This window comes from Astatotilapia calliptera, chromosome 19, assembly GCF_964374335.1.
Source record: "Astatotilapia calliptera chromosome 19, fAstCal68.1, whole genome shotgun sequence".
In the NCBI taxonomy this organism is placed as follows: Eukaryota; Metazoa; Chordata; class Actinopteri; order Cichliformes; family Cichlidae; genus Astatotilapia; species Astatotilapia calliptera.
The window spans coordinates 28,520,792-28,544,669 of NC_137440.1; the positions used below are offsets into that span (position 1 = coordinate 28,520,792).

A 23,878-nucleotide genomic window follows, 5' to 3' on the forward strand; every position below is an offset into this window, starting at 1 on the left:
AAAAAAAAATGTAAAAATCTTTATTGTGCTTTCATACATGTTCTAGCATTTGACACATTAATTCTTATGAACCATTTTGCATGTTGTGTTGCATGTTGAGTTGCATGATGCAATCTACTATAAGGCTCTCTGCACAATCTTGAAACAAGTGTCCTTCACTGATCACAGAGCAGGCTGCTCTCAGGGCTCTTGGCGTCCACGTCTCCCCAGTAGGGCAGGATGAAGGGCAGGTCAGCCACACGGCTCTCCAGCAGCCTCCACAGATGCTGGGCCACAAACTGGTTTCCTTTCTCTGAGAGATGCAGCCCATCAGACAGGTAGACCGTGTAGTCCTGTACAAAAGATGATAAAATAAGACATCTGAGGCCAAAAGACCTGAAAACAGAAACACTGTATACAGGAATACAAGATCATATCAGATTTTAAAAAAGGAAATCACAGTGAGTGCATAAAAAATTATATACATTATAATATTGATTGGCAATATTAAAATTAACCGTTTAATACCAGAAAATCTGACAAAATAATGAAATTATAATAAAAAAATGTTTGTTATTCATTTGAGAAAGCATTTGTTTTTTTATGTTATGGATCTCATTGGATTACTGCAGCACCTGAATGCCAAAAGCCTCAATATCAGCAACAAACAGCAGCTAGAAGTATTGATCCTCACCTGTCCATCTTTTTGCATGAGTGTCCAGAGATCCAGGACGTCTACACCACACTGACCAGCAGCTTCGACACACGCCTGTGCATACTGCCCCGCTACAGAGTTGTGGCGATTGAGAGGACATCCTGCAGGAGACGCAAAGGGATGCTCAGGATCTGCGTAGGACTGGGTGTGTAAAAAGACAGGAATGAAGAAGGAGAAAAGCTCCTGTTACCTTTAAGAATGCACTCCTTCTCCCAAGATGGCTCATGCAAGGGGGGAGGTGTGATGAATATAACTCTGTCAGCAGTTACACCAGCAGAGGCCAGAAACCTGGTCATCTCCTTCAGGTTCTCAGAATACTCGTGCACAGGCACATGCTGCTGGCTCTTACCTGTAAACAAGGAGATGATAATATACAGACACATTTATTAATAAAAATATGTCATAAAAATTCATTTAAGGCTGTGGCACTTGCAATTGAGACATTATAATAAACATCCAGCAGTCTCTTGTCATCACAAAAAAAAATGTTCCCAGCAGTCATTAATGTATAATAAGAACAGCGGAGAAATGAGGATTCATCCGTGAGGAGAGCCGGTGACTTTTTAAAAAAAATCCAGCAATAAATCCAGCTGTCCAAGCCAATATGGTCTGTGATGTCTTGACTACCAGTCATGACATTGTTGGAAACTCTCAAGATGCCAATAAACACCCACTGGCCACCAGAGATGGGCAATAACGCGTTACTGTAATCCGATTACTTTTTTCAAGTAACGAGTAAAGTAAGGGATTACTATTGCAAAAACAGTAATTAGATTACCGTTACTTTCCCGAGAAACTCGCGGATTCTTCCACTGACCGCTGCGGCACACCTGCACCACGGCAAACCTCCACCTGCTTTACAGGTGAAAATAGAGCAACAGGACCGCTGAGTCTTTGATTTTATTTATTTTCTGCTGTGTTTCACTTGCATTTATTTGAAAGACTGAGTGTAAACACAAAAAATATTTTATTTTATGTGCTGGAATGTGCAGGAAATAGGTTTAAATGTTAAACAAATTTCTTCCAGTCAGAGAATATTGCATTTAATTTAATTTTTGCTTGATGCATAAAGTTAAAACTAATAAAACAAGTTTTAAAAAGAGACTTTTCCATTTGATTACATTTTGAATGATGGATTATGTAGAAAAAGTAGAATTGGGCCGAAAGATCTATCGCTTTATTACCTGTTCAGGTTGTAAATCCTGTTTTTTAAAAGTAACTAAGTAACTAATTACTTTGAAAATAAGTAATCAGTAAAGTAATGGGATTACTTTTTTCAAAGTAATCAGTAATTAAGTACTGATTACTTTTTTCAAGTAACTTGACCAGCACTAGGTATACCTGTTTGTTAACACAAATATCTAATCGCCCGATCACAGCAGTTTAGCGCATATAGACACGTAGACATGGTGAAGATGACCTGCTGAAGTTCAAACTGAGCATTGAAATAGGAGAAAAAGTGATTTAAGTGGCATAGTTGTTGGTGATAGATGGGCTGCTCTCAGTTTTTCAACCTGCATACAACTACGTTGTCCAGACTAGCCTCTCTGAATGCGTGAACCTTGAAGCAGATGGGTTACAGCAACAGAAGACCACACCGGGTACAACTGCTGTCCGGTAAGAACAGGAAACTGAGGAAACTGCAGACTGAACGCCACAATGCCCAGATTGTCTCACACTGGCTTGTTGAACATGACAGTGAGTTCACTGAACTCATATGGCCTCCACAATCGGCAGATCTCAAACCGATAGAGGGCCTTTGGAATGTGGTGGAATATGAGATTCACATCATGGATGTGCAGCAGGTCTATGATGCTATCATGTCAACATAGCCAAAAATCTCTGAGAAATGTTTCCAGCACTTGAATCTATGCCATAAAGAAATAAGACAGGCCTAAAAGCTAAAGGTGGTCTAAAGTGGCACTAGCAATCCGTACCTAATAAAATGGCCTGTGAATGGAATCTCTGTCAGGCCGATTCTGGCCCTCCAGGCCTTATGTTAGACACCCCTAGTGTAGATCACTGCAAATGTGCAAGTATCTGTTAAATTATAACAAGAGTGAGCATGCTCCAGTGAAGCTGTACCTTCCAATGCACTGTCATTGGCTCCGAAGAAAATGGTAACTGCTTCTATCTTGCTGTCTGCTGAATTTTCAGGGTTTATGAGGCGAGGAAGAACAATCTTGCCCCATCTGGAGTTATAGCCGGACAGTCCTCTGTTTATAACATCACATTTTCTAAAGGCAAAATAAAATCGCAGATACAGAGATCAGTCACATTAAGCAACTGCTGCATAACACAAGCACAATTTCTCTTAGAAGAAGTGTGTATTTTTACCTGTTTGGAAGTCAGAGCTATTATGAAGGGAATGCAATTTAAATGGAACTACACACCTTGCAAGTTTATCGGCAATTTCTGCTCCCCACCCATTGGGTTGAAATGAAACCTGAAAGAATCAACAGCACCGATTAATTATTTCCACACTAACAGTCAAAGTGGACAGTGATTGAGCAGACAAATAGTAAAATAGATTAAAGTGTAAACACTATCTAACCTGTGTGATGGAGTCCCCAAATAAAATAACTTTAGGCCAAATGATTGACGTGAACTTGGACATGGTGAAGCCAAGCCGGTTCCTAAAGAAAGGAAAGAGAAACGTCAGATTTTATAGGTAAAGCTTGCACATCAAATGCATTGTTTACACTGTAAACTCAGTTTCCGAGACGCGTTAAAAGTGTTTGCACAACAACTCATTAGAATTTATATTTTCAATCCACAAATTACCCAGTAGCCTTGGAAGAAGAAGGAAGGAAGGAATAAATAAGGAAATGTCTTCCGCACTTTTTAATGCTGATGGGGCTTTTATTTTGAAGGTTCCCGGAGTACGTTTTCCCCTTCCGCCTTGTTGTGTCACATCAAAAATCTTCCGTGCGAGCTGCAGAGTCTTGTGTGGATTCTTCAAAGGTCCAGCTAATAAATGAAGGTTAGCTCCAGCTATTATCAAGATTTTCAAATAGCAAAAAACAGATAGTTTAAATTTATACTCCTTGGTACTGTTTTGGACAAATTTAGCTCCAGATAAAAAGGAACTGTGATGGAATTCAAGCTAGCGTCAGCTGTACGTTACATTCATCCGCGGTAAACTTAACTACACGTGAAAAATGGATGAAACCCCCCCCGTCTCCTTTCATATAATCACTATTTATTAATGTCTAAACGCTTAATTGAAGATAGTGTATTTTTATCCTTTAATGCCCTCTTATATGGGCTTAGTTAGCACTACGGGCATGACACTGTCAAATTCCACTGACTATGATCTCCAACCACAGATTGTATTTGTAGTTTCCAACCTGACGAACCTGAGTCTCAGATAAATACAGCAATGAAACAGCCTGACACAACAGATGCGTCTATTAATAAGACTTGTGTTAGGATTAGGTGTTGGAAGGTGATGGGCTGGGATAAAGTCAGGGTTTTCCCTGCATATTAAAAATGGTATTATTAACAATATCATTAAACATTTTTTTTACGTGAAGTTTACTCAAACTTAAATATATTTTTGTTTATAAAATTCCCTAAAGTAAGTAGGAAATTGAAAGACTGTTGTAATATAAGATAACATAGGCTTTGCGTAACAACATGCAGACCAGCTGTGGCTACAAAGGCTTGTTTTGCTGTTAAAATATTCCCAAGATGCCTATGTTTAATGTCCTCTTTGTGTCCTTAACAGCAATGTTGCGGCGTCCCAAGCCAACTGACTCAGAGGCAGACCTCCTGAGAGAGCAGGAGCACTTTCTCACTTCAGGCGCTCCCTCCGCCGCCAGTGTTGTCCGCCGCCCTGACAAGAGGAGAGGAGAAGCTGGAGAGGGAGAAGGGCGGAGTGGGGAGAATGAAGGGAGCCAGAGGGATGTGGTCACCATTGAAGGTTACAGATGACACAGATTTTTCACAAGAGCATATTGTGTTTTAAAACTTGTCTGATTTTAACTTTTTGGGGTCTCTTGTGTAAGTAGCTAAAGCTCAGCTGTTCTCTTAAATGCAGATCTTCCAGATCAGCTCCCTTCTCTGACCCCAGCCCCTCCTAAGAAGTCTCGCTTTAAAGCGAGTCGTGTCACCTTTGAGGATGAGGATGCCGAGGAAAGGCTGGACAGACACGACACTCACATCAGTGCCGTTCTCTCCAGAATTGTTGTAAGTGGAAGCTTCTTGTCTGTTCTCAGTTAGACTTGTTTAATGTCTTGTTTGGTGTATCCATAGTTTGGGATTCTTTTAGTTATTTATTTTACGTATGTGTATTTTTTTTGTGTCAAGGAGAGAGATACCAGCTCCACTCCAATATCTCTACCAGCATTTACAGGCATGGCTTTCCCCAAAGTGCTGCACCGCTCAGAAACCAGCAATCAGGTAAAGGTCAATAATATCATCTCTTCTTTAAATTTTAAAATTTCTTATCAGCCACTATAGATTCATAATCAGTTATTATATTTATTGCAGTAAGTCACCCCCTCTTCGTACGATGGCATGCTATTTTTGCATTCATTTGGTGTCGTGTGAAATAATCCTGGTTTTTTTTGTTTTGTTTTTTTTTGTTCCCTCCCTGCAGGCACCTCTGTCATCAGCTGGAGGAAAGAAGAGCATCTTTGCTCGTCAGATTGCTGCCCAGAAACTAAAAGAGTGCAAGACAACATTACATAGTTTATCTGAAGCTGCTCCAACCCCAGAAACTAGCATGGATACAGATCAGTGTGATGCTGCAGGTGGGGTTAACCATTAATATCACAAATGCAACACAGGTCTCAGTTTATTTGTGTGTTTTCGAAGAATTTAGGAATTACATATTTTCAGCAGTAGTAACACTTTCTGGAAAATATTTTTCCTCCCTTCTATACCATCCTCTTCGTCTCTCTGTTCAGTAGATCCAGCAGCAGTCTCCGGTCCCAGGTTGGTGTCCGGGCAGGGGCTTCAGGGTCCCGATAGCTCAGGAGAGACCATGAGGATCCACATGGAAAACCAGGCCAAGCTCCAAGCCATGTCCCAGTCTGAGATACTCGAGGAGCAGAAGAAGCTCTTGTTTCAGCTCGGTAGGCATTGATGTTGTCGGCAGGATCTTTTCTTTATAATGCACGTTATAATTAAGATGTGATGGGGTGGATTTTCTATCCATTTAGATGTACTAGTCACGTACATCACACTTTTTTTTTATCACCATTTCTGTACAGCATGTAATGCAGTTATTTTTGCTTCTCAGATCCTAGACTGGTGGACTTTGTTAGATCTCGCAAAGCACAGAGCGTCCCATCCTTTCCCTCCCCATCCAAACACCCCAAGGACAAAAGTGGCACAGAAGATCCTCCAGTTCAGGATGTGAGCAGAGAGTCAGGCTCCTGCAGTGCTGCAGTGTTGTGTCAGAAACCCCAAGAGGTGAAGATGGAAGGAGAGGAGGAGGAGCTGTCAGCGCCACCACCTGCTGTGACGGGTATGATTTATTCAAATTCAACACCAGTTTCTGCTCTCTGCTGCTGGTGATTAAGATGAAAGTTAGATTCTAATATATGTGGATGATGTTGTTATTAAGTGTGCCTATGCAATAGCACACTTTCACATTGTTCCTGTGCCTGCTTTCCTGGTAAGATTGAATCCTCATTTCTGGGATCTTAAATTTGCTTAAGGAGACCAATTTTATCCACTTTTTAAAGAGACGATGACACTTAGCTGTTAACCAGCATTCCCTCACTTCCCGGTCAAATATCTTCTTCTCATTTCTGCACGCTTTTCCGCTCTCGTACTTGTCCATCCTCTCACTGTGTAACTTAATGTCAGATGTAGTTGCTGCATGGCTAAAACTGATTCATATCTCCATTTGGAGTGATAGAAGCCTCTCTTTGAAGTTTTATTTCAGAAAATGCAAAAATCAACTTCACCCCTTAATTTGTTGCTTATACATCACACGAACCCCCCAAAAAGTTAGAACTTCATTATGTTATTCTGTCCTGCTTGCATTGGCTACAATTAATAGCCAGATTGTTTAAGCTTCTAGTCACGTTTAATGAGTGCTGAGGTTTTTGCAGCAGATGCAGCTTCTAAAATTGTTTGGAGAAGTTGTTTTTGGCTAACTAATTGTCATTTTCATTTACAATGCTACGCTGTTTTTACCACAATGGATGCGTCTGTGAATACAGAGGAGGATCTGCCAGTGAAGCCTCAGAAGGAATGGGTCCACATGGATAAGCTGGAGCCGGAGAAGTTGGAGTGGTTGAGAGACTTGCCTGAACCCAGAAGGAAAGGAACCAAGAAAGTAAGATCTGGTATTTGACTTGCAAGTAATGAAAGATCTAGTTAAAATTCTGTATTTTATTCAACACTTTCCGTTGTTTTTGTGTGTCCTGATAGGCCATGCAGGCTCGTTTTGACTTCGCGGGGACTTTAATTCCGCCCACTGAGGATCTGCCAACGCACCTGGGCCTCCACCACCATGGAGAGGAGCCTGAGGTCAGTCAGCACAAAGTCACAACAAAAAGACAACTTTACCTCCTTAAAATTGGAGTGATGCTTTTATAAAATGACAACAATGTCAAGTTCCAGTTGACTCCTTGGTAGAACACAGTAGAACCTACTGGATTGTGCGTGTAGATTAAATATCACAACCTGTGGCTTAATTTTAAGTTTATGTCATGTTTTTTTACTGAAGTACAAAAGCAAGACTGCAGAGGATTTAAATAAGATTGAGGTTTGTAGTGAAACACACTTTGAGAGCTCAGTAAGAGTAGAAAAGCACTAATAAGTACATATCCATTCACCATTTATCTGTAAGTTTTCTCTGTTATTATTCAGTCTGATTGATCCCATCAGACTCAATTTCTTTCTCATTCATTTAAATTCAGTTCTTCTCATATCTGCACCTGTAAAAATGTATAAACTCTTATCATGAGATCTCATCTTGACATTTGTCCCCAGCGGGCAGGTTATTCCCTGCAGGAACTCTTCCTGCTGTCTCGGAGTCAGGTCATCCAGCAGAGGACGCTGTCGCTCAGCACTCTGGCGAACATCCTCTCAAAGGTACCAGAACCTAGACGCATGAAGTTCCACTCTTAGCTTTAAGAAGCGTGCCTCTGTCATGTTGCTGGATTTTTTTCTTCTTCTTCTTTTTTTTTTTGCAGGCGTGTGCTGGGGAATACGTGTCAGTTCTGAAAGGCAGCGTGACGTCTACTCTGCTCGACGCCGGCCTGCTCTTTCTGCTCCGCTTTGCATTGGACGATAGCATGGAGGGAGTGATGTCTGCAGCTGTGCACGCTCTTAAAGCACTGCTTGTGTGTGCAGAAGATGAAGTAAGATTATAAAGTATAAAGCCAAATATTGCAATAGTAATATAATAAAAATAATAATAATAATAATTGTTTAACCTGCACTAATTTACTCTTTGTAATTTTCTATATGCACTATTTGAAAAAAGCAAATAAATAAATACAAATATCACAGAAATTTGTCCTCATACTGAGGACTAATATAAAGAAAGAACTATATCATGTAAAACTCAAAGCTTTATTTCGATGATTTGTGCATAAACAGCACAGCATTGACTCATTATCGGATAATATCTTTTAAAACACATCAGCTGAATAGAATAGAATACACTGTTTCTTTACTGTAAATGAGTACAAGTGTCTGAAACCCCAGTCAAGTTCCTCTTACAAATGAGTTCCCTCACTCAGGAGTGTCTGGACTGCACTTTTTCCTGGTTTCGCGGTCTGTCTTCCTTCCCCCTGCTGCCATCTGCTCAGGAGGAAGAAGATGAGGAGGATGAAGGGCTGGATGAAAGTATGAAGGAGACGGCGAAGGAGAAAGAAGAGAGGAAGAGCGATCATGAAGTGGCCAGACAGGATGCTGTCAAGGTGAAGATCTCAATATCCCTTTTTTTTTTGCATTCTACATGTTGCCTTCGTGACCTGTGGATGGAAACTGATCAAAGGTTTCTGATTTCAGGGTTTGTTAAAAATGAAACTGCTCCCCAGGCTGCGTTACATTCTCGAGGTGGTCCGGCCGTCACCTCGGGTGGTTCAGGATGTCCTGGAGATCCTGACTCGCATTGCTAGGCATTCCTCCTCATCTGCTACGCAGGTAACAACAGCAACTTTTTAACAACTGAGAAGTCTTTAAACTCAAAGTCCTTCATAGCTGAAATACCTCTTGGTGTATCCCATTCTCAGGTGTTGGATTGTCCTCGTCTGATGGAGACAGTAATGTCAGAGTTTCTTCCCACTTCCTGGTCACCATCATCTCAGTCCATTTATGGACTTCCACTTTCCAGCGCAATGAAGCTTCTAAGAGTTTTGGCTACCTCTGGTAGACATGCCTGTGCAAGACTGGTAAAATCAATAAGTGTAATTTTTTAACTGCAAAGATACTCGAGTAATAAGATTTATAATGCATTGATTCTGCAAGCTGCCAGTCCAGGGGCCGACTTTTAAGACAAAAGCTATAAAAACAGTGTTTACCGTTACTTATGATGTATTCCTGTTTTTAATATTAGTAGCAAACATGTTTTTGGAGGCTCATCGGTGTACTGTAGTGGGAAAACACATTTGGCTTGCACTCAAAAGATCCCTGGTTTGAGACCAGTGGTTATAAGCTAGTGTGCTCCTAGTACCAGTCCTAACCAGGATAAATGGGAGGGTTGCATCAGAAAGGTGTAAAATCTGTGCCAAATAAACATCCTCTGTGGAGACCGCTGGAAAGAAGGGTAATCGGTGTTGTGCCTTCTTTTTTGGCCTTTCCAGTTAAACTCTCTGGGAGCGAGTGAGCGATTGTCTCATCTCCTGAGTGCAGAGCCCAACGAGCTGCTGCTGGAGCCGACCGAGTCCCTCAGGATCACCACAGAGGCCTACAGGCTGTGGGCCGTAGCAGCCGGCTATGGACAGGCGTGCAAATTATACATGTAAGTTATAATGTGAGAGCGATTACTGCCACAGTTCTTAACACAGTTATATCTGTCATATTTAAAAAAATGTTGCTATGTTGATGCACTAGTGAGAAAATAGAATCAAATGTAAACAATTAATGTCTGTATCTACACTGAGATAGAAAATTTGCAAATGATTCTATCAGGAATTTGCACATTTACTTTATGATGAGCCAACAGCCTGCTAGATAAAGGGTCCCTTACCAGTTTATATTGTATGTGGCTCCCTTCGCACTCTGTCCAAACGTAAGAGCCAGGCTCTCCTCTTCACTCACAGTGAGTATTTAATTGCTTTGATTTGCTGTGTTTTCCCGCAGAGACCTGTATCCAGCCTTAGTGACAGCACTGCAGTCTGTTCACAGACTTCCACCTGCCTCAGATCCTCTGCAACCTCTGCAGCTCCAGCGGTTTTTGGCTCTGCTTTCTCTGCTCACGCAAGTTACACACACAGCTGGCTGCCATCAGGAGCTCCAGGCTGGGATGGTCAGGTACAGATCAATGAAGCCATTCTGCTAGAGAATCTGGAGGAAGCAGCGTTGGCTTGAACGCTCTGATCTTACATGTCACTTCCTCTGCTTTCACTGCAGCTCCGGTGGAGAAGAGTGCCCTCCCCCTCCTCCTGTATCTTGGGGTCATGTCACAGGGTTGCAGACATCCTTAATGGGGCATTTGAAGGGTTTTATTAAGAACCTCGATGATCCACTTCAGAAAGACGGCAGCCTCACTCTGATACCAGTTTACCTTGTTTACCTAGAAGCGTACTACCATCAGCTCTCCAGACAGGTATTTCCTGCCTTTCCCTTCCATAAATGAGATGTTTCATATTTATTGTTACTTATGCTAAGTTAAAATTTGATGTCATGTGATTTCCCAGCTGGCGAGTGGTCATCGTGTATCCTTCCTTCTGCACGCTCAGTTTAAGCAACAGTGAGAATGCAGCTAATTATGTCCTGTTGTGCGCTACATGTGACAAAGAGGAACTTGAGGATTATCTTGTTCGCTGTTTACGTCTCAAATTCCTTGAAACTGATGAACATGTTGCTCCACAGAACTGTTTCAAGCCCGTGGAGACTCTTCAAGAGCTCGAGCTGCTGACATCTGATGCTCTTCTCCCTCTGATGTCTCACAGTGTTGTGCAAGGCCTGATAAAGAATCTCAAGTATGTCTGAAAACAGATGGCAATTTAGCCTTTTTTCCACAAAATTTGTGTTTGAGTTGAACCTTTAACATCATTCATTATTATTTAAAAAAAAAAAAAAAGTTGGGCAGGGATAGCTCAGTAGGTAGAGTGGTGGCCCCATGATCGGAAGGTCGGGGGTTCGACTCCACTGAACGGCTACCCTGAGGTACCCCTGAGCAAGGTACCGTCCCTGCACACTGCTCCCCGGGCGCTGCATTGGTGGCTGCCCACTGCTTCACTGGGTGAATGGGTTAAATGCAGAGGAACTATTTCCTTATGGGGACTAACACATACACATTATAACAGCACAGTTTAATGTTTTTTTCCACACCAGGTCTTCCTCTGTAGTGTGTAATGCTCAGGCTATACCTCTGGGCCCAGAAATCACTAATAACCTCCCTGGATTGGCGTGCATGGGATGGAGGAATCGTCCGGGGCTGGTTGCTCCCAGCTCCCCTTTCCCTCTTCTGACTGGACTGGGGCTCCTATTGGAGACGATCACAGGGATCCATAAAGGCCTCAGCAGCAAGGTAGGACTGACTGTCCTTGGGGTGTTTTTATTTTGTTGTTGTTTGCTGGTTTTATACATTTTCTGCTTCGTTTATGTCCAACCAAAACATAGAACTAATGAGTAAAGCATGTGGACTCTCCTTGTAATGAAGGTATGGGTACTCTTTGCACTCTGGGGCACATTGTTAGGTACACCTTTGTAGTATGAGGTTAGATTCCCTTTTTGCCTTCAGAACTTTTGCCTTAATTGTTTGTGGCAATGATTCAACGAGGTGCTGGAAACATTCCTCTAAGGTTTTGGTAAATATTGACATGATAGCATCACACACATTTTTTTGCTGAACATGATGACAATCTCCTGTTGCACCACATCCCATAGCTGCTCTATTGGATTAGGATCCGCTAACTATGGAGGTCATCTGAGTACAGTGAGCTCAGCTGATACTAAGGGGCCCACTATCACCACCCTGAGTCATTGATACAAGGCAGGATGGATCCATGATTTAGGTTTTTATTTCAAATTCTGACTGAATGTCGCAGCAGAAATCAAGACTTATTGTTTTCTAATCTTTTGTTCAGTTGTGGTGAGTCCACATGGCTTGTAGTGTTAATTTTCTCTTCTTAGCTGACAGGCTTCGAGGCTCGATATGTTGTGCACTGAGAGATGCTCTTCTGCATGCTTTAAATGTATGCATCCATCTGGCAGTAACGGCCATGCCGTGTCATTCTGATGCTCAGCTTGAATTTTAAGAGGTCGTCTTGACCTCAACGTCGTGCCTAAATGCTGCCATGTGATTGGCTGATCGTATATTTAGATGTCCCCGCTCTCACTCACTAGTTCACCGGACTGCTTCTGTCGGAGCCTGTGACTGGTTACCTGCGCAGCTGCAGTCAGGCTACACCCAGCCTGTCTCACACCAAGGCTTGGCTTCTACGTCACGAACACCACCTCCTCTACCTGCTGCTGCGACTGGCTCACAGACTGGTACGTCCACTCCATCTTTAATGTTGAGCTCAGTTTAGCCATGTTATACAGTATTTTAAACCATTTTTCTTTCAGGCTTTAGTTTCCTTCTTATGCCGCAGCTTGTATGATTCCTGGCTAGTTCATTTATTTTTGCCTTGTATGGAATGAAAATGGGTGCAGCCCTTTTCTACTTGATTTTGGTGTTTTGAGCATAAGATCAGATTTTATCTGCTCACTTGTTGATGTTTAATTATTTATTTTAACCTAATCATGTTATTTTTTCCCCTCTGTTTTACCTCTCTCAGGTTCCCCTCGACTCAGAAATAGCAAAACATGCCTCACTTTACCACCAGGTGGCGCTAGTTGTACTGCCTTGGTTATTGCCAGGCAGTGAATACCTGGTACATGAACTGCTCTCCACCATTGTCTTCAGCAAGGACTTTATATCGTATGTTTACCTTTAATCAGTTTAATCTGAGATAAGTGAAGCACCTACAATATTACTCTAAAGTGCCTGAATTTTTATAATTACTTTTTATTTTGATAGTTTGTCTAAATCGATGTTTAAATTAGTGCCTCAAAAATGTGACTGATGGTTGTCCTCTAATTTTGCTAACGACATTATATATAAAATTTAATTTCTTTGAAATAAGATTAAATTAACAAATGACCCATTTCCATCAAAAATTTCTCGTTCTGTTTCTTCGCTTATTAAATTATCAGGGTGTTTATGTCTATTTCTTTGATTTCCAGAGAAGGACACAGCGGAGGACCTGAGGCTGTGGAGCTGGGGGAGCTGAAGCTTCATGAGGAAACACAAAAGGACACCTCTCCCTCTCTCCAGACTGTCGGGGCTCTCCTGAGAGAAGCCTGTGTCCAGCTGCCATCCATACGAGGTTGCTTCCTCACTCACCTGGCCCACCTGGAGTCGTCTGTAATAGTGTCCAGAGATGCTCTCCTGGGCCACAACCCCTGGATCAAAAGTCATCTCTTGCCAGAGCTCACCGGTCCCATCCTGCCATCTGATTGGCCTTTCCTTCCACTTCTCAGCCTGTATGAGCAATCGGGGGTGTCTGATGGTGGAGGGCTGGCAGTGGAGGAGCTTCCTCAGGGGGCTCTGCAGGCTGTGACTCACTGTCTGCAGTGGTTGCTGCTGCTGGAGGTCTGGAGGGAGGAAGCGCTAAAGGTATTCAAACAAGTCAAGTCAGTTGCCCGTCTGAATTTTCTCAGAGGGCTTTGGTGTCAAGTCTCAGCGGAGACCACATAGAAATCTGATTATTAACACATTTAATTAATAGGCAATTTTGTGGGGTTGTTGTACATATAAATGGAAAAGTGTTATATATTCCATGTCAGCCAACAAAATGTATATCAGTAACAGCAGAACTGATCCATTATATAATAATATAACTAGTACATGCACATACTACTGAATTGTTTGGCCTGTTTGGCAAACTGATGTACTTAATCACATTTAAAAAATGAAAACATAGATGTGGTAGATGCTGTTGTTTGTCGTTTAGCTCGTGCCATTTTGGCTTTTATGTGAGGTCATCGCTAGGCTTGTATGATGCAACTTCTGGTCATATAACACAGATGTTATTGTCATGAAATGAAAACAGAAGGATGCCTTCATAAGAGGTTGCAGGTCCATCGAGGCTAAAAACACGTTCTGTTAGTCTGTTACTAGTTGGTTGCCAGGCAGCGTGATGGTGGCGTAATGTATCATGCATAGTTCAACTTTTTTGTATATAAATTAGTTATTTTCAGGAAATAAAAATGATATGAAGCTTTTATAAGTTGTTACAGGTCCATAATTGCTAAATATAGGCCATTTCAGTTCATTGCTAGGCAGTTGCTAAGCAACATAATGACACCTTTAATATATGATATAGATAGGAACCTTCTAGCGCCACAAATGCACCTGTATACCAAGTTTGGTTGCTCAACTCCAGATGGTGTGGGAGGAGTTTATGGACAGAGACAAACAAGCACACTAATTTTTTTGTGCGTGAGATAGTGAGATGCTGTCATAGTAACACTTTAGTTTTAAACCAGTGTTACAAAGTGCTACACACGGCAAAAACACATTAACACTAGACCTGCCAAGAGTGGATGACTGCTAGCTGTGCAGAACAGCAGAGAAACCTGGAGCTGAACCAAGCTCTTTCTAATCCAAGTGAGTCTTGACAGCAGGATGTGATGAAGGTGGGACTCTGCTCTAAGCCCACCACACCGGTCTCACACAGAAAGAGGCAGAGGGGTGGTAGAGAGGGGAAGGCAGAGTTAGAGGCCATGATAAACGTTCACTGTATTCATTCTGGAGTCACCGAGTGTCTGAATATGTGACTTCTTTTGGTATGTGCTTGTTTTACTCTATAGAAACTGATGTAGGATGTCTGACGTGCTTGCTGTGTTAGGTGACTAGCAGGCGCAGTTATCCAAAATCTATAACTTTTACTTCATATTCTCCTTTCACAGTAAATCAAATGTCAATTATTTGTCAGTTTATTAGTGCTAGTCTTAAAATATAGTTCACATATATTTTAAGATAGTTCACAATTTTCATAGAGAAGTACTTTGTACATGCAATGGAGTTACAAAGAAAACCTACACCCTTCAGATGTTTCTTCTGTAGATCTGTTTCCTTATCACATAAATTGATTGCTTCTGTGTCATGCTGTAGGTGGTCCTCCCTGTCGCCAAGTTCGCCCGCCTGTCCTGTGTGTTCCTCTGTTCCAGTGACTTGTTCCTGGAGAGACCCGTTCAGAGGCTGACCTGGGGTCTGTTCAGACTGCTCACCAGGTCTGATATGACACATTTAGCTTTTTCTTTTACACCAACTAATCTCTAAAAGTTAACAGTGACCCTTCATTTTCAGGAGCACCAAGCTGGACTCTTTGGACCTGAACGTCCCTCCTCCAGGTCTGGCCTCATTCCAGGACTTGTATTCAGCCCTTGTGTCCCAGTATGAAGCTGTGTCTTTTGGAGACCGGCTGTTTAGTTGCTGGGTCCTCTTGCCCCTGCAGAGGAGGTACAGCACCACCATGAGGCTGGCGGTGTTTGGCGAGCACGTGGGGATGCTGAGGTCTCTGGGGGTCACTCTAGAACAGGTAACGATGATGGCGTAATGATCTCTGTTGAAGTGATTTTTCCACTTCCTGTTATAATAAGTTATTTATTGTTTATATGTCTGTCTTGTCATTTGAAGCTGTCCATTCCTATCGAGAGGTTCACCTCCCCACCTGAAGATTCCCTCCCTCTCCTCCGTCTCTACTTCCGCTCTTTGGTAACTGGGACTTTGAAGCGCTCCTGGTGTCCTGTCTTATATGTGGCTGCTTTGTCTCACGTGAACTCCTTCATCTTCTCTCAGGATGCTGCTGCACAGGTACAGCAACACTTGACACACTGAGCACTGAGTTGCTCTGCTTTATCTGAATGTTTTAGGTGTGCATTCATATTAAGATTGTCCTTTGTATCAATGGCAGTGAAAGCTAAACCCGGCTGCCACATGTCCTGCAGCTGCTCTGAATAGACCCTGGGTTTGTGGGAACAGCTTCTACATCTGCTTTTGTACATTTTTGGATCAAAAAGGAGCTTGTTGGGTGAAAGTCTTGACAATTTGACAAATGCACAAAACCAGTCCTCATATTATTTCTATTTATTCATGGGTTTGTAACTTTGAATTGGCTGCAAGCGTTTGAAGTTAAAATGAGAAACACATCATATTTGCTCAATTCACAAAGGCATTATTTTAGAGGGGTGAAGCTGAAAACATTCATACGTGCAGTGGAGCAGCATTAAACACGGAGACATAAAGTGCACGAGCCAGGCTTTGATCTTTAATTCCCTTGTTCTTTTCCAGGAGGTTGAAACCGCTCGACACAGTATGTTGAGGAAGATCTACTACCTGACTGACGAGGTACTCCTCTCCTTTTAGCATGCACTGGTAGTTTTCCTGCTCTCTTTCTGCCTCTGGTCTTTACATGCTGTGTTCATTGATTACTCATTCTCCCCCCTTGTTATTACAGTCTTGCTAAACTCTCATTGTTTTCATTGCGTGCTTTACCACCATAATGTCTTAATACTTTTGTTTTCTCAAAGTGGAGCTATTGTGCTCAGTCCTAGCTCCACATTTCTATACTTGGACTGTACTGGAGTAGATTTGTGTGATTCACAATACAAAACAATCCTTATTTATTTTGTACTGGGCTTTTGCGCAGCCACTTTAGTTCCTCTTTTAGCTCTCTCCTTCCTCCTTCCATCCATTTAATCCAGCTTTCTTCTGAGTGGCTGCTGCTCACAAACAAAAGATGTAAACAGCAGATTGGTAGGACTTCTGTGCTCAAAGCCAGAGCTCTTATGAGACCAAATTAGAAAACTGTCTGAAGCCGATTGTTTAGAACATTATGAAGTCTGAGCTTTCAGCTCACATACGGTGACCTCACTGTGAGCATGGATATTTTAAAAGGTTTATATGTATGATAGAAATAGTGAAAAGTACATTAGTTCTTTAAATCCAGGTTTTAAGTAGTGGCCTCACTTCAGTTGAGTGCATTTGCAAAACACTGTTTCATTATAGTCCTGCATGTCCTGCAGTTATATTTAGAAACGTAGTAGGTTTTGAGTTTTGAATGACTTAGTTTTGCACGTTTGTGGAGCTCAATGGGGGCAAATATTTAGTTCTTCTTGGCTTGAAAGGTCAAAAGCTTAAAGATTTATTGTTTTAAACTGATAATATTCAGAGTGTGCAGTGATCGCTGTCTGTTTCCTACTGTCAAGTGGGGATTTTATATTTTTAAACTAGTGCAAATATGGGCTTTGACGTATTTACATGAACGACTAAATCAAACTACGTGTCAGGCAGCGGGTTCAGGAGCAGCAGGAGGAGAGGAATCAGCGTTTGTTTCAGAAATGTGGCAGGGAGCAGGTTGGGTTCAGTTAGCCCTCATCATGGAACAGAAAACTCACTGAGCTCGTCATCTCAGGGTGAACAAATTCTACTAAAGCTGCTTTCTGGAACAAGGCCCTGATTTTCGGGGGAGAGTATGTTGTTAATAAGTACTTTTATTTCCGTAACGGGAAGTGCTGCACTTCATTGACGACAGAAATCCATCTTCAGGGAGGTGATCAATGAAAGATGGTCATTGAGGCAGAGGCATGCGAGGAGCTGTCACTTGTGCACATTTCATACTGTTCTGATTAAGTGCACGTCCAGCCTAGCATGTAAACACCAGGTCCGGTTAAATCACATAGTGTGTAACAGTCAGTATGAAAAAGGAAATGTGTGTGTTTAACCTCAGCTGGTGTCTCTATCCCCCCTGGTAACAGCAGGGTCCACATGGGGCACAAGCATGTCTTGTTGGGAATATCTGGTTCACACAATCACTCCTGCTGCTCCTCTCACATCTTTCTCACTGTCATTCTCTCATTTCCAGGTGTTGAGGAGTCACTTGCTGCTCTTCCGTCTGCCCCAGCATCACTTACAGCTCAGCTTCGACATGTACGAACAGTTGCCTCCCATTAGGGCCAAACGTTTGGAGAGAGTCCTGGGACTGCAGGAGAGCAGTGTTGACAAAGGAGACTGAAAAGAGTGATAAAAAACCTGAAGAAAAATAACAGGGTTGTATTCTCAAAATAGGCTAGGCAGAGGCGAGATGCGGTATTATGAAAGCAGAAGGTGCTGCACCACAGCGAGATGTTCATTTCAAGGCCTAACAATGTCACATGTAGTTGTTTCTGTGGCCCTTTTTTCTTTAAACTAAAGCTGAGTTAGACTCAGTTTCTAGTGCTTATGGTAGCCTGATGAGGCTCTCACCGGAAATTCTCTGAAAATTATTACATTGAGGCCAAAGTTTAAATAAAAATGTCAAATGTTTTCTTCCTGTTTTGTTACTAATATGTTTGTATATTTGCAAAAAATGCCACCATGTGTTCCAGGTTCTTAAAAAAATATGGCAGGGCAGTTCTTCCTGCTTCACTAGTGCCTGAAATGATTGTAAATAAAACTGATGTTTGAATAAAATATGATGTGTAACCTTTTATCCCATTAAACCTGAGCTCTGAAATTTTTACCTTCTTAATATTAGTATGTTTGTGAAACATCCTGTGTAAATAAGACATTCATGGGGGAACTGAGACTAAAATGAATGTAGGAACGAAAGTGCTCCTGCGGTGTTGGTACATCTTAAAACGTTCGCTTCCTGTTTAATTGCCTGTTCGTAAATGTTAACATATTTGCATAATTGTTGCACATAACAATCAGCAAGTTTTGGTTTCACGACTTTTTGTGCTACAGCTGAAAGAGTAAGTGGGTTTAGGTGGTATACCTGCATTTCTGCAATCGTCTTTGTGTTAGGTTCCCCTAAAAAGGTCCAGGGGATGAGGGAAAGTAACAAAGTATCCAGGTCGAAAAAGAGACAAGGAGGCAAAATGGTTAGATTAAAAAGTTTTATTACAGTTTTTCTCAAATGCTAAAACACGTCACAAACGTTACCACCAGGTCCCCCAATGGCCAAACACAACACCCTTCTCTAAAGCTACATAAACACAACCACACCTTCCCACTGCAAAACTCCCACACCAAGAGAGCAGCTCGAAGCTGTCAAAACTGTAAACACTATACACAGCATTACACACTACAGCAAAACAATTGAAAACAATGCTCAATTTGTGAGAAGGTTCTTTGGTTCATAACTGCCAATGCATATTTTTATAAACTGTACAGTAACGGATCGTCATAGAACCCTGCAGAGGATTAGGCATTTAGATTTGTGAGTTTCACATGAAGACTATAAATCTATAAAAACATCCTGCATGTACGTACACTACTGTAACACAACTCAATGCAAAAACAGAATCTATCGCACACAACAGTACTCTCGGAAACATGATCAGGTTTGAAGTCTTTTTTTATTGTCTACACGGTCATTTTACAGTATTACACACAGTCACTGTGCGGCATCATGTCGCCGAGCTGCATTGGGCCACATCACCTCATCCACATCACAGGCTGTATTGTCCCTTGCTAGGCACCGCGGGAAAAACGCCCTGGAATGGCGAATCCATCCCTGGAAGGCCTCCACTGGGATGTCAGCACAGGCCAGCTCCATTGCCCGTACGAGGTTCTCTCTTGTGTATGGCTGTCTGTCATACACCTTCCATCTCCATGATGAGAAGAACTCCTCTATAGGGTTCAGGAAAGGGGAGTAGGGTGGCAGACAGACGTTTAAAAAGTGGTCACTGTTGGTGGTGAACCACTCTCTGATTTGGTGTGTCTTGTGGAAGCGGACGTTGTCCCACATGATCACATACATGTGATGTGCTAGCCTAGGATGGTGTTGTTGACGGTCCAGGAGGATGTCTTTTAGCTCCTCTAGGAAGGTGAGGAGACGTTGGGTGTTGTAAGACCCAAGGACAGCATGCCGGTGGACAAGCCCCTCCGTACCCATAGCTGCACAAAGAGTAATATTACCCCCCCCCCCCCCGTTGGCCAGGGACCTCAGTGATGGCTCTCTGGCCAATGATGTTACGGCCTCTTCGCCTTTGTTTCTGGAGGTTGAAGCCAGCCTCATCCAGGAAGAGGTACTCATGGGGTCTGGCCATCGCGTCCAACTGCATTATCCTCTGTGAACATGGGAAAGCGTACAGGTGTTCAGAACGGTCAATCAGGTAGCACAGTATTGTCCAGAAGTAATGTAGGCCACTAAGCAACACAGTATGTCCACTAACTGTACTGTGGACATGGATGTATACGTACTTGCACATACTCGTAACATTGTCCTATGTGTCGCGCAGAGTTGCGCTCAAAGGGAACCCTGTAGACCTGTTTCATCCTCATCTGTTGGCGCCGGAGAACTCGGTCTATTGTGGACACGCTGACAGCATCAATGTTCTCAAAGTTTACATTATCTGCAATGACTTTGTCTCTGATCTCTCGGAGTCTAATGCAGTTGTTCTCACGGACCATATCTGCAATGAGGGTTTCTTGTGCCGCTGTGAATATGGCAACCCTCCCACCTCTATGTGGCATTCTTTCAGCTCTAAAGAAAGAAACATGTGTTGTCAATTGACTGATTTATATGTAAAACTACATGTAAGGTAACAGACCACTTTCACAGGCCTGTAAAACTGTAGTGTGACAAAGAAAGCAATAGCGTACTATACCTGTTGTGTTGTCTAAATGCCTTGATAATGGTGGCCACGGTGGACCTACTCAGGTTTGGATGTACTCTTCGTCCCGCTTCAGCCATTGTCATGCCATGGACAATGACATGATCAATTACTGTTGCTCGCATATCATCTGTTATGATGGTGCGAGGTTGTCTTCTTCTCCCACCTGGACCTTCTCCTCTCTCTTGTTGGCCTCCTTGTCTTCCTCCTCTACTCCGAACTCCTCTTCTTCTTCTTAGGCCTTCACCTCTTCCTCCTCTGATCTCAACCCCTCTTCCTCTTTGGCCTGCAGCTCTTCTCCTTCCGCACGCTCGAATGTCTTCATCCATTGTGATTGTTTGGCATCTTCACCAAACTATGCTTTCATAGGTGGGGTCACATCATTAGCAACAGGTGTCTTCAATTTTGAGTCGTTGTGTGTAGTGACTGACGCCAGGTGTGTTCCCTGTGTTCACAGATTGGTGACTGTGGCAAGCATTTTGCATCACATGGGCTTTCATTTGAGAATATGAGCAGAGTTGTTTTGCAACATGTGTTTTGGCAAGGAAAAATGTGTTTAGATTTATGAGTACAGAGGGTTGTGTTTTGTGAATTGTGTCTTCATGTGACATGTGTTTATGGTACTGGTATATGGTGGCTACATTTAGTAAATGTGTTTAGACTACAGGTCGGTGGTTCGATCCCAGGCTGCCTCCTGCCTGCATGCCAAATATCCTTGGGCAAGATACTAACCCCATGTTTGCCTACTGGTGGTGGTCAGAGGGCCCGGTGGCGCCAGTGTCCGGCAGCCTCGCCTCTGTCAGTGCGCCCCAGGGCAGCTGTGGCTACAATGTAGCTTGCCATCGCCAGTGTGTGAATGTGTGTGTGAATGGGTGAATGACTGAATGTAGTGTGAAGCGCTTTGGGGTCCTTAGGGACTAGAAAAGCGCTATACAAATGCAGGCCATTTACCATTTACCATTTACTGGTCATTTGGGTTACAGGATGGGCTTTTGTGTTTTAACATTTGAGAAAAACTGTAATGCTTCTATTAATAACTGAAGTGCCATTTAATCTAGTTCACACTGCTCAGTGTGGAGATGTCTATGAAACATTACGGTGGAGGAAATGTAACGAGTGCCTGTAGTAAGTGACACATTTCCTGTAGTTCCCCTATAACCTTAAGGTTTTTGTCAATTTTACAGGGGAACAGGAACTGCAAAAGACCACAGACACTCAAGTGCCTGTGGTAAGTGTGTGTCTTCTGCATTATAAATTAATCTGTCCACGATGAAGTTGTCTGTCCTCGTGTGCATCTTGGGAATCGGTATTAATATATTGTTTTCATTATTAGGGACATTTTTCAAGAGAAGCATCTAAAATATAAATGCAAATTTGACTGCATGTTTTTTCCCACCCCCCATAGCCTGGACTGGATTCTGTAGAAATACAGAAGTCATCAACACCAATGATGTCGAGAAGGTGAACTTGGACATTTCTCTGGAGGTATGGGAGATAATCTTGAAGTAATAATAATAATAATAATAATAATAATATAATATGATAAGTTACACTTGAATTGTGTAGTGTTCATCTATAAGTGTTTAATGTTAATCAAGAAAGTGCAGCTCTTTGCAACCTTAAAAGACAAACTGTAAAAAAACATATTGTGAAAAGTTAGTGTGCTGCATTTAAAATCACACTTCAGTAAAAGTACAGATGCAGATTTAGGTGTCTAGTCTTGCCTGCATATTTATAATCTCTTTTTTTTTAAATTATTTTAACGGACACTGTGTGGAAGCTATGTTAACGGATGCATGTGGAGTCAATATCACCTTGACCACTGATTTTTAGCTCCTTTAACATTTATTTTTGTCGTTCAGCTTCCTGAGAAGACTTTCCTTTTCAACTGGACTCCAAATAAGGTAAGCAGTAGGCTAAGTGCTTAGGTAGTTATCCTTGACATGTGTTTCCTCTGTATCGCGCCTCCATTTCAACCATGGCGACCTCTCACACATGCAGTAGCGGTTTTTGAAACGGGCGACGTCATGCCAGCGCATATCGGGAATGTCATAGGCACCGATTGGTTTTCTATCACCCATTTGCTGGGAGTAAGGGCACCCTCCATTTGCGAGGTGCGCCTGCTGCACAGAGAGGAGAGGGCGTGATCCTCGGTTTGGGGGGTGGGTGTTCATACTGGAGTGCAAAATTAAACCCAATGGAAGACGGACAAGAAAAGTTCAAAGCCATCAGGTGCTCAGTTTAGAAAAAAGAGAAAAGAAACGAGCAAAAGATACGGATAAGAAGATGTCATTGGATAATGGCAGGTCATCCTGAAACAATCAGAATACTTTATTAATCCCTAAGGAAATTATGTGGGTTATAGTTGCTCCAAGAAGAAATGGTAAAAATGGTAACAGTAACAGACTAAACTCCAAACAATACATTATGTTACAGATTTTACACATTTAAGAAATAACACTAACATATAAAAATGCACAAACATTTGGTCCACAGCATGCAAGGTACTACTGTCCTTTTTTTAGCATGCACTGGTTTTTTCTTACCGGTATGTGAAAAACAGGATGTGGAGACCTGAAGTAATTTTTTTCCCCCTACTGCTTGTGATCCTGTTCTCTTTCTCTGGTCTTTACATCCTGTGTTCACTGATTACTAATTCTTTCCCCTTTGTCCGTTTTTTTGCTCTATTGTCTAAAGGTGAGCAAAGATGCCCAACGGATTTACTTTACCAAATGGACCACCCCAGCCTTGCCATAATGGTCTATTTGATTCAGCTTTTATTGTTTATTTTATTTTTTATTTTCACTTGCTAAATATGGGACAGACTTGACTGAGGAAAAGAAAGGGGAGAAAGAAAGAGGGAAAGAAAAACAGCGAAGAAGAGGGACGGGGATAAAGGGCAAAAAACAACAAAATAAGCAGACAAAAAATACATATATCAATCACCTGGATCACCTGTTGAGAAAGAAAAAAGAAAATAAGAAGAAGAAAAAGAGAGTAATAGAATAAACAACATCACGATGATCTATGGGAATATAACAGTAAATACTAACTATTAAACACGATTGTGCAGCACGTAAGATCGACACAGCATGCATTTATTGACATGAATGTTAATTATTGCTGCCTAGCAATGGTAGTGACTCTGAAAACGGAGTGAATGAGAATCGATAAGGAATTTTATTGGTGGGCGATCTCGATGATGGGATTGGATTTACTAAAGTCTTATCAATTCTTATCCTTTGTGAGGAAATCAAACTGTAACTGAGGTGCAGAGGTAAATTAGAATAGAACAGTCCTTTAGTGTCATTATACATGGACAGTGAATATTCTATGACTTAGTAATATTGTCAAGTGTATTAAATCCAATAAATATAAGTGTTTTTTTGACTCTTACAG

At 42.0% G+C, this 23,878-nt stretch overlaps 2 protein-coding genes across 3 annotated transcripts; one reads left to right on the forward strand and one right to left on the reverse strand.

The window, feature by feature from the left end:
* On the reverse strand, window positions 1-3,559 carry iah1 (isoamyl acetate hydrolyzing esterase 1 (putative)). The gene is made up of 7 exons (XM_080294191.1): window positions 3,479-3,559; window positions 3,249-3,330; window positions 3,088-3,140; window positions 2,780-2,931; window positions 885-1,043; window positions 674-795; window positions 1-332 (listed from the first exon to the last, which is right to left on the reverse strand). Exons 2-7 carry the CDS (start codon window positions 3,309-3,311, stop codon window positions 156-158), a joined length of 726 nt encoding a protein of 241 aa, XP_080150317.1. The 5' UTR covers window positions 3,312-3,330; window positions 3,479-3,559; the 3' UTR covers window positions 1-155.
* On the forward strand, window positions 3,552-18,361 carry rpap1 (RNA polymerase II associated protein 1). Of its 2 annotated transcripts, none has more exons than XM_026152561.2 (27): window positions 3,552-3,677; window positions 4,425-4,619; window positions 4,737-4,885; window positions 5,006-5,098; window positions 5,298-5,451; window positions 5,608-5,775; window positions 5,943-6,170; window positions 6,874-6,989; window positions 7,085-7,183; window positions 7,649-7,750; window positions 7,852-8,019; window positions 8,404-8,583; window positions 8,675-8,809; window positions 8,899-9,057; window positions 9,469-9,626; window positions 9,968-10,138; window positions 10,238-10,433; window positions 10,700-10,809; window positions 11,165-11,360; window positions 12,179-12,325; window positions 12,613-12,755; window positions 13,061-13,493; window positions 14,994-15,112; window positions 15,189-15,420; window positions 15,519-15,695; window positions 16,173-16,229; window positions 17,746-18,361. In XM_026152561.2, exons 2-27 carry the CDS (start codon window positions 4,427-4,429, stop codon window positions 17,893-17,895), a joined length of 4,233 nt encoding a protein of 1,410 aa, XP_026008346.2. In that variant the 5' UTR covers window positions 3,552-3,677; window positions 4,425-4,426; the 3' UTR covers window positions 17,896-18,361. The 2 variants fall into 2 exon arrangements, with proteins under 2 accessions (XP_026008346.2, XP_026008348.2); XM_026152563.2 differs by having other exon boundaries at window positions 5,611-5,775.
* The last annotated feature ends 5,517 nt before the right edge of the window (window positions 18,362-23,878 follow it).

Bases quoted from the DNA above. Each gene is read 5' to 3' on its own strand.
- iah1 (XM_080294191.1), bottom strand. From the start codon at position 3,311: ATGTCCAAGTTCACGTCAATCATTTGGCCTAAAGTTATTTTATTTGGG. The intron at 1,044-2,779 runs GTACAGCTTCAC...CCTTGTTTACAG, and splicing joins CAATGACAGTGCATTGGAAG to GTAAGAGCCAGCAGCATGTG. The intron at 796-884 runs GTAACAGGAGCT...CGTCTCCTGCAG, and splicing joins GAAGGAGTGCATTCTTAAAG to GATGTCCTCTCAATCGCCAC.
- rpap1 (XM_026152561.2), top strand. From the start codon at position 4,427: ATGTTGCGGCGTCCCAAGCCAACTGACTCAGAGGCAGACCTCCTGAGA. The intron at 6,171-6,873 runs GTATGATTTATT...CTGTGAATACAG, and splicing joins GCCACCACCTGCTGTGACGG to AGGAGGATCTGCCAGTGAAG. The intron at 8,584-8,674 runs GTGAAGATCTCA...TTCTGATTTCAG, and splicing joins CCAGACAGGATGCTGTCAAG to GGTTTGTTAAAAATGAAACT.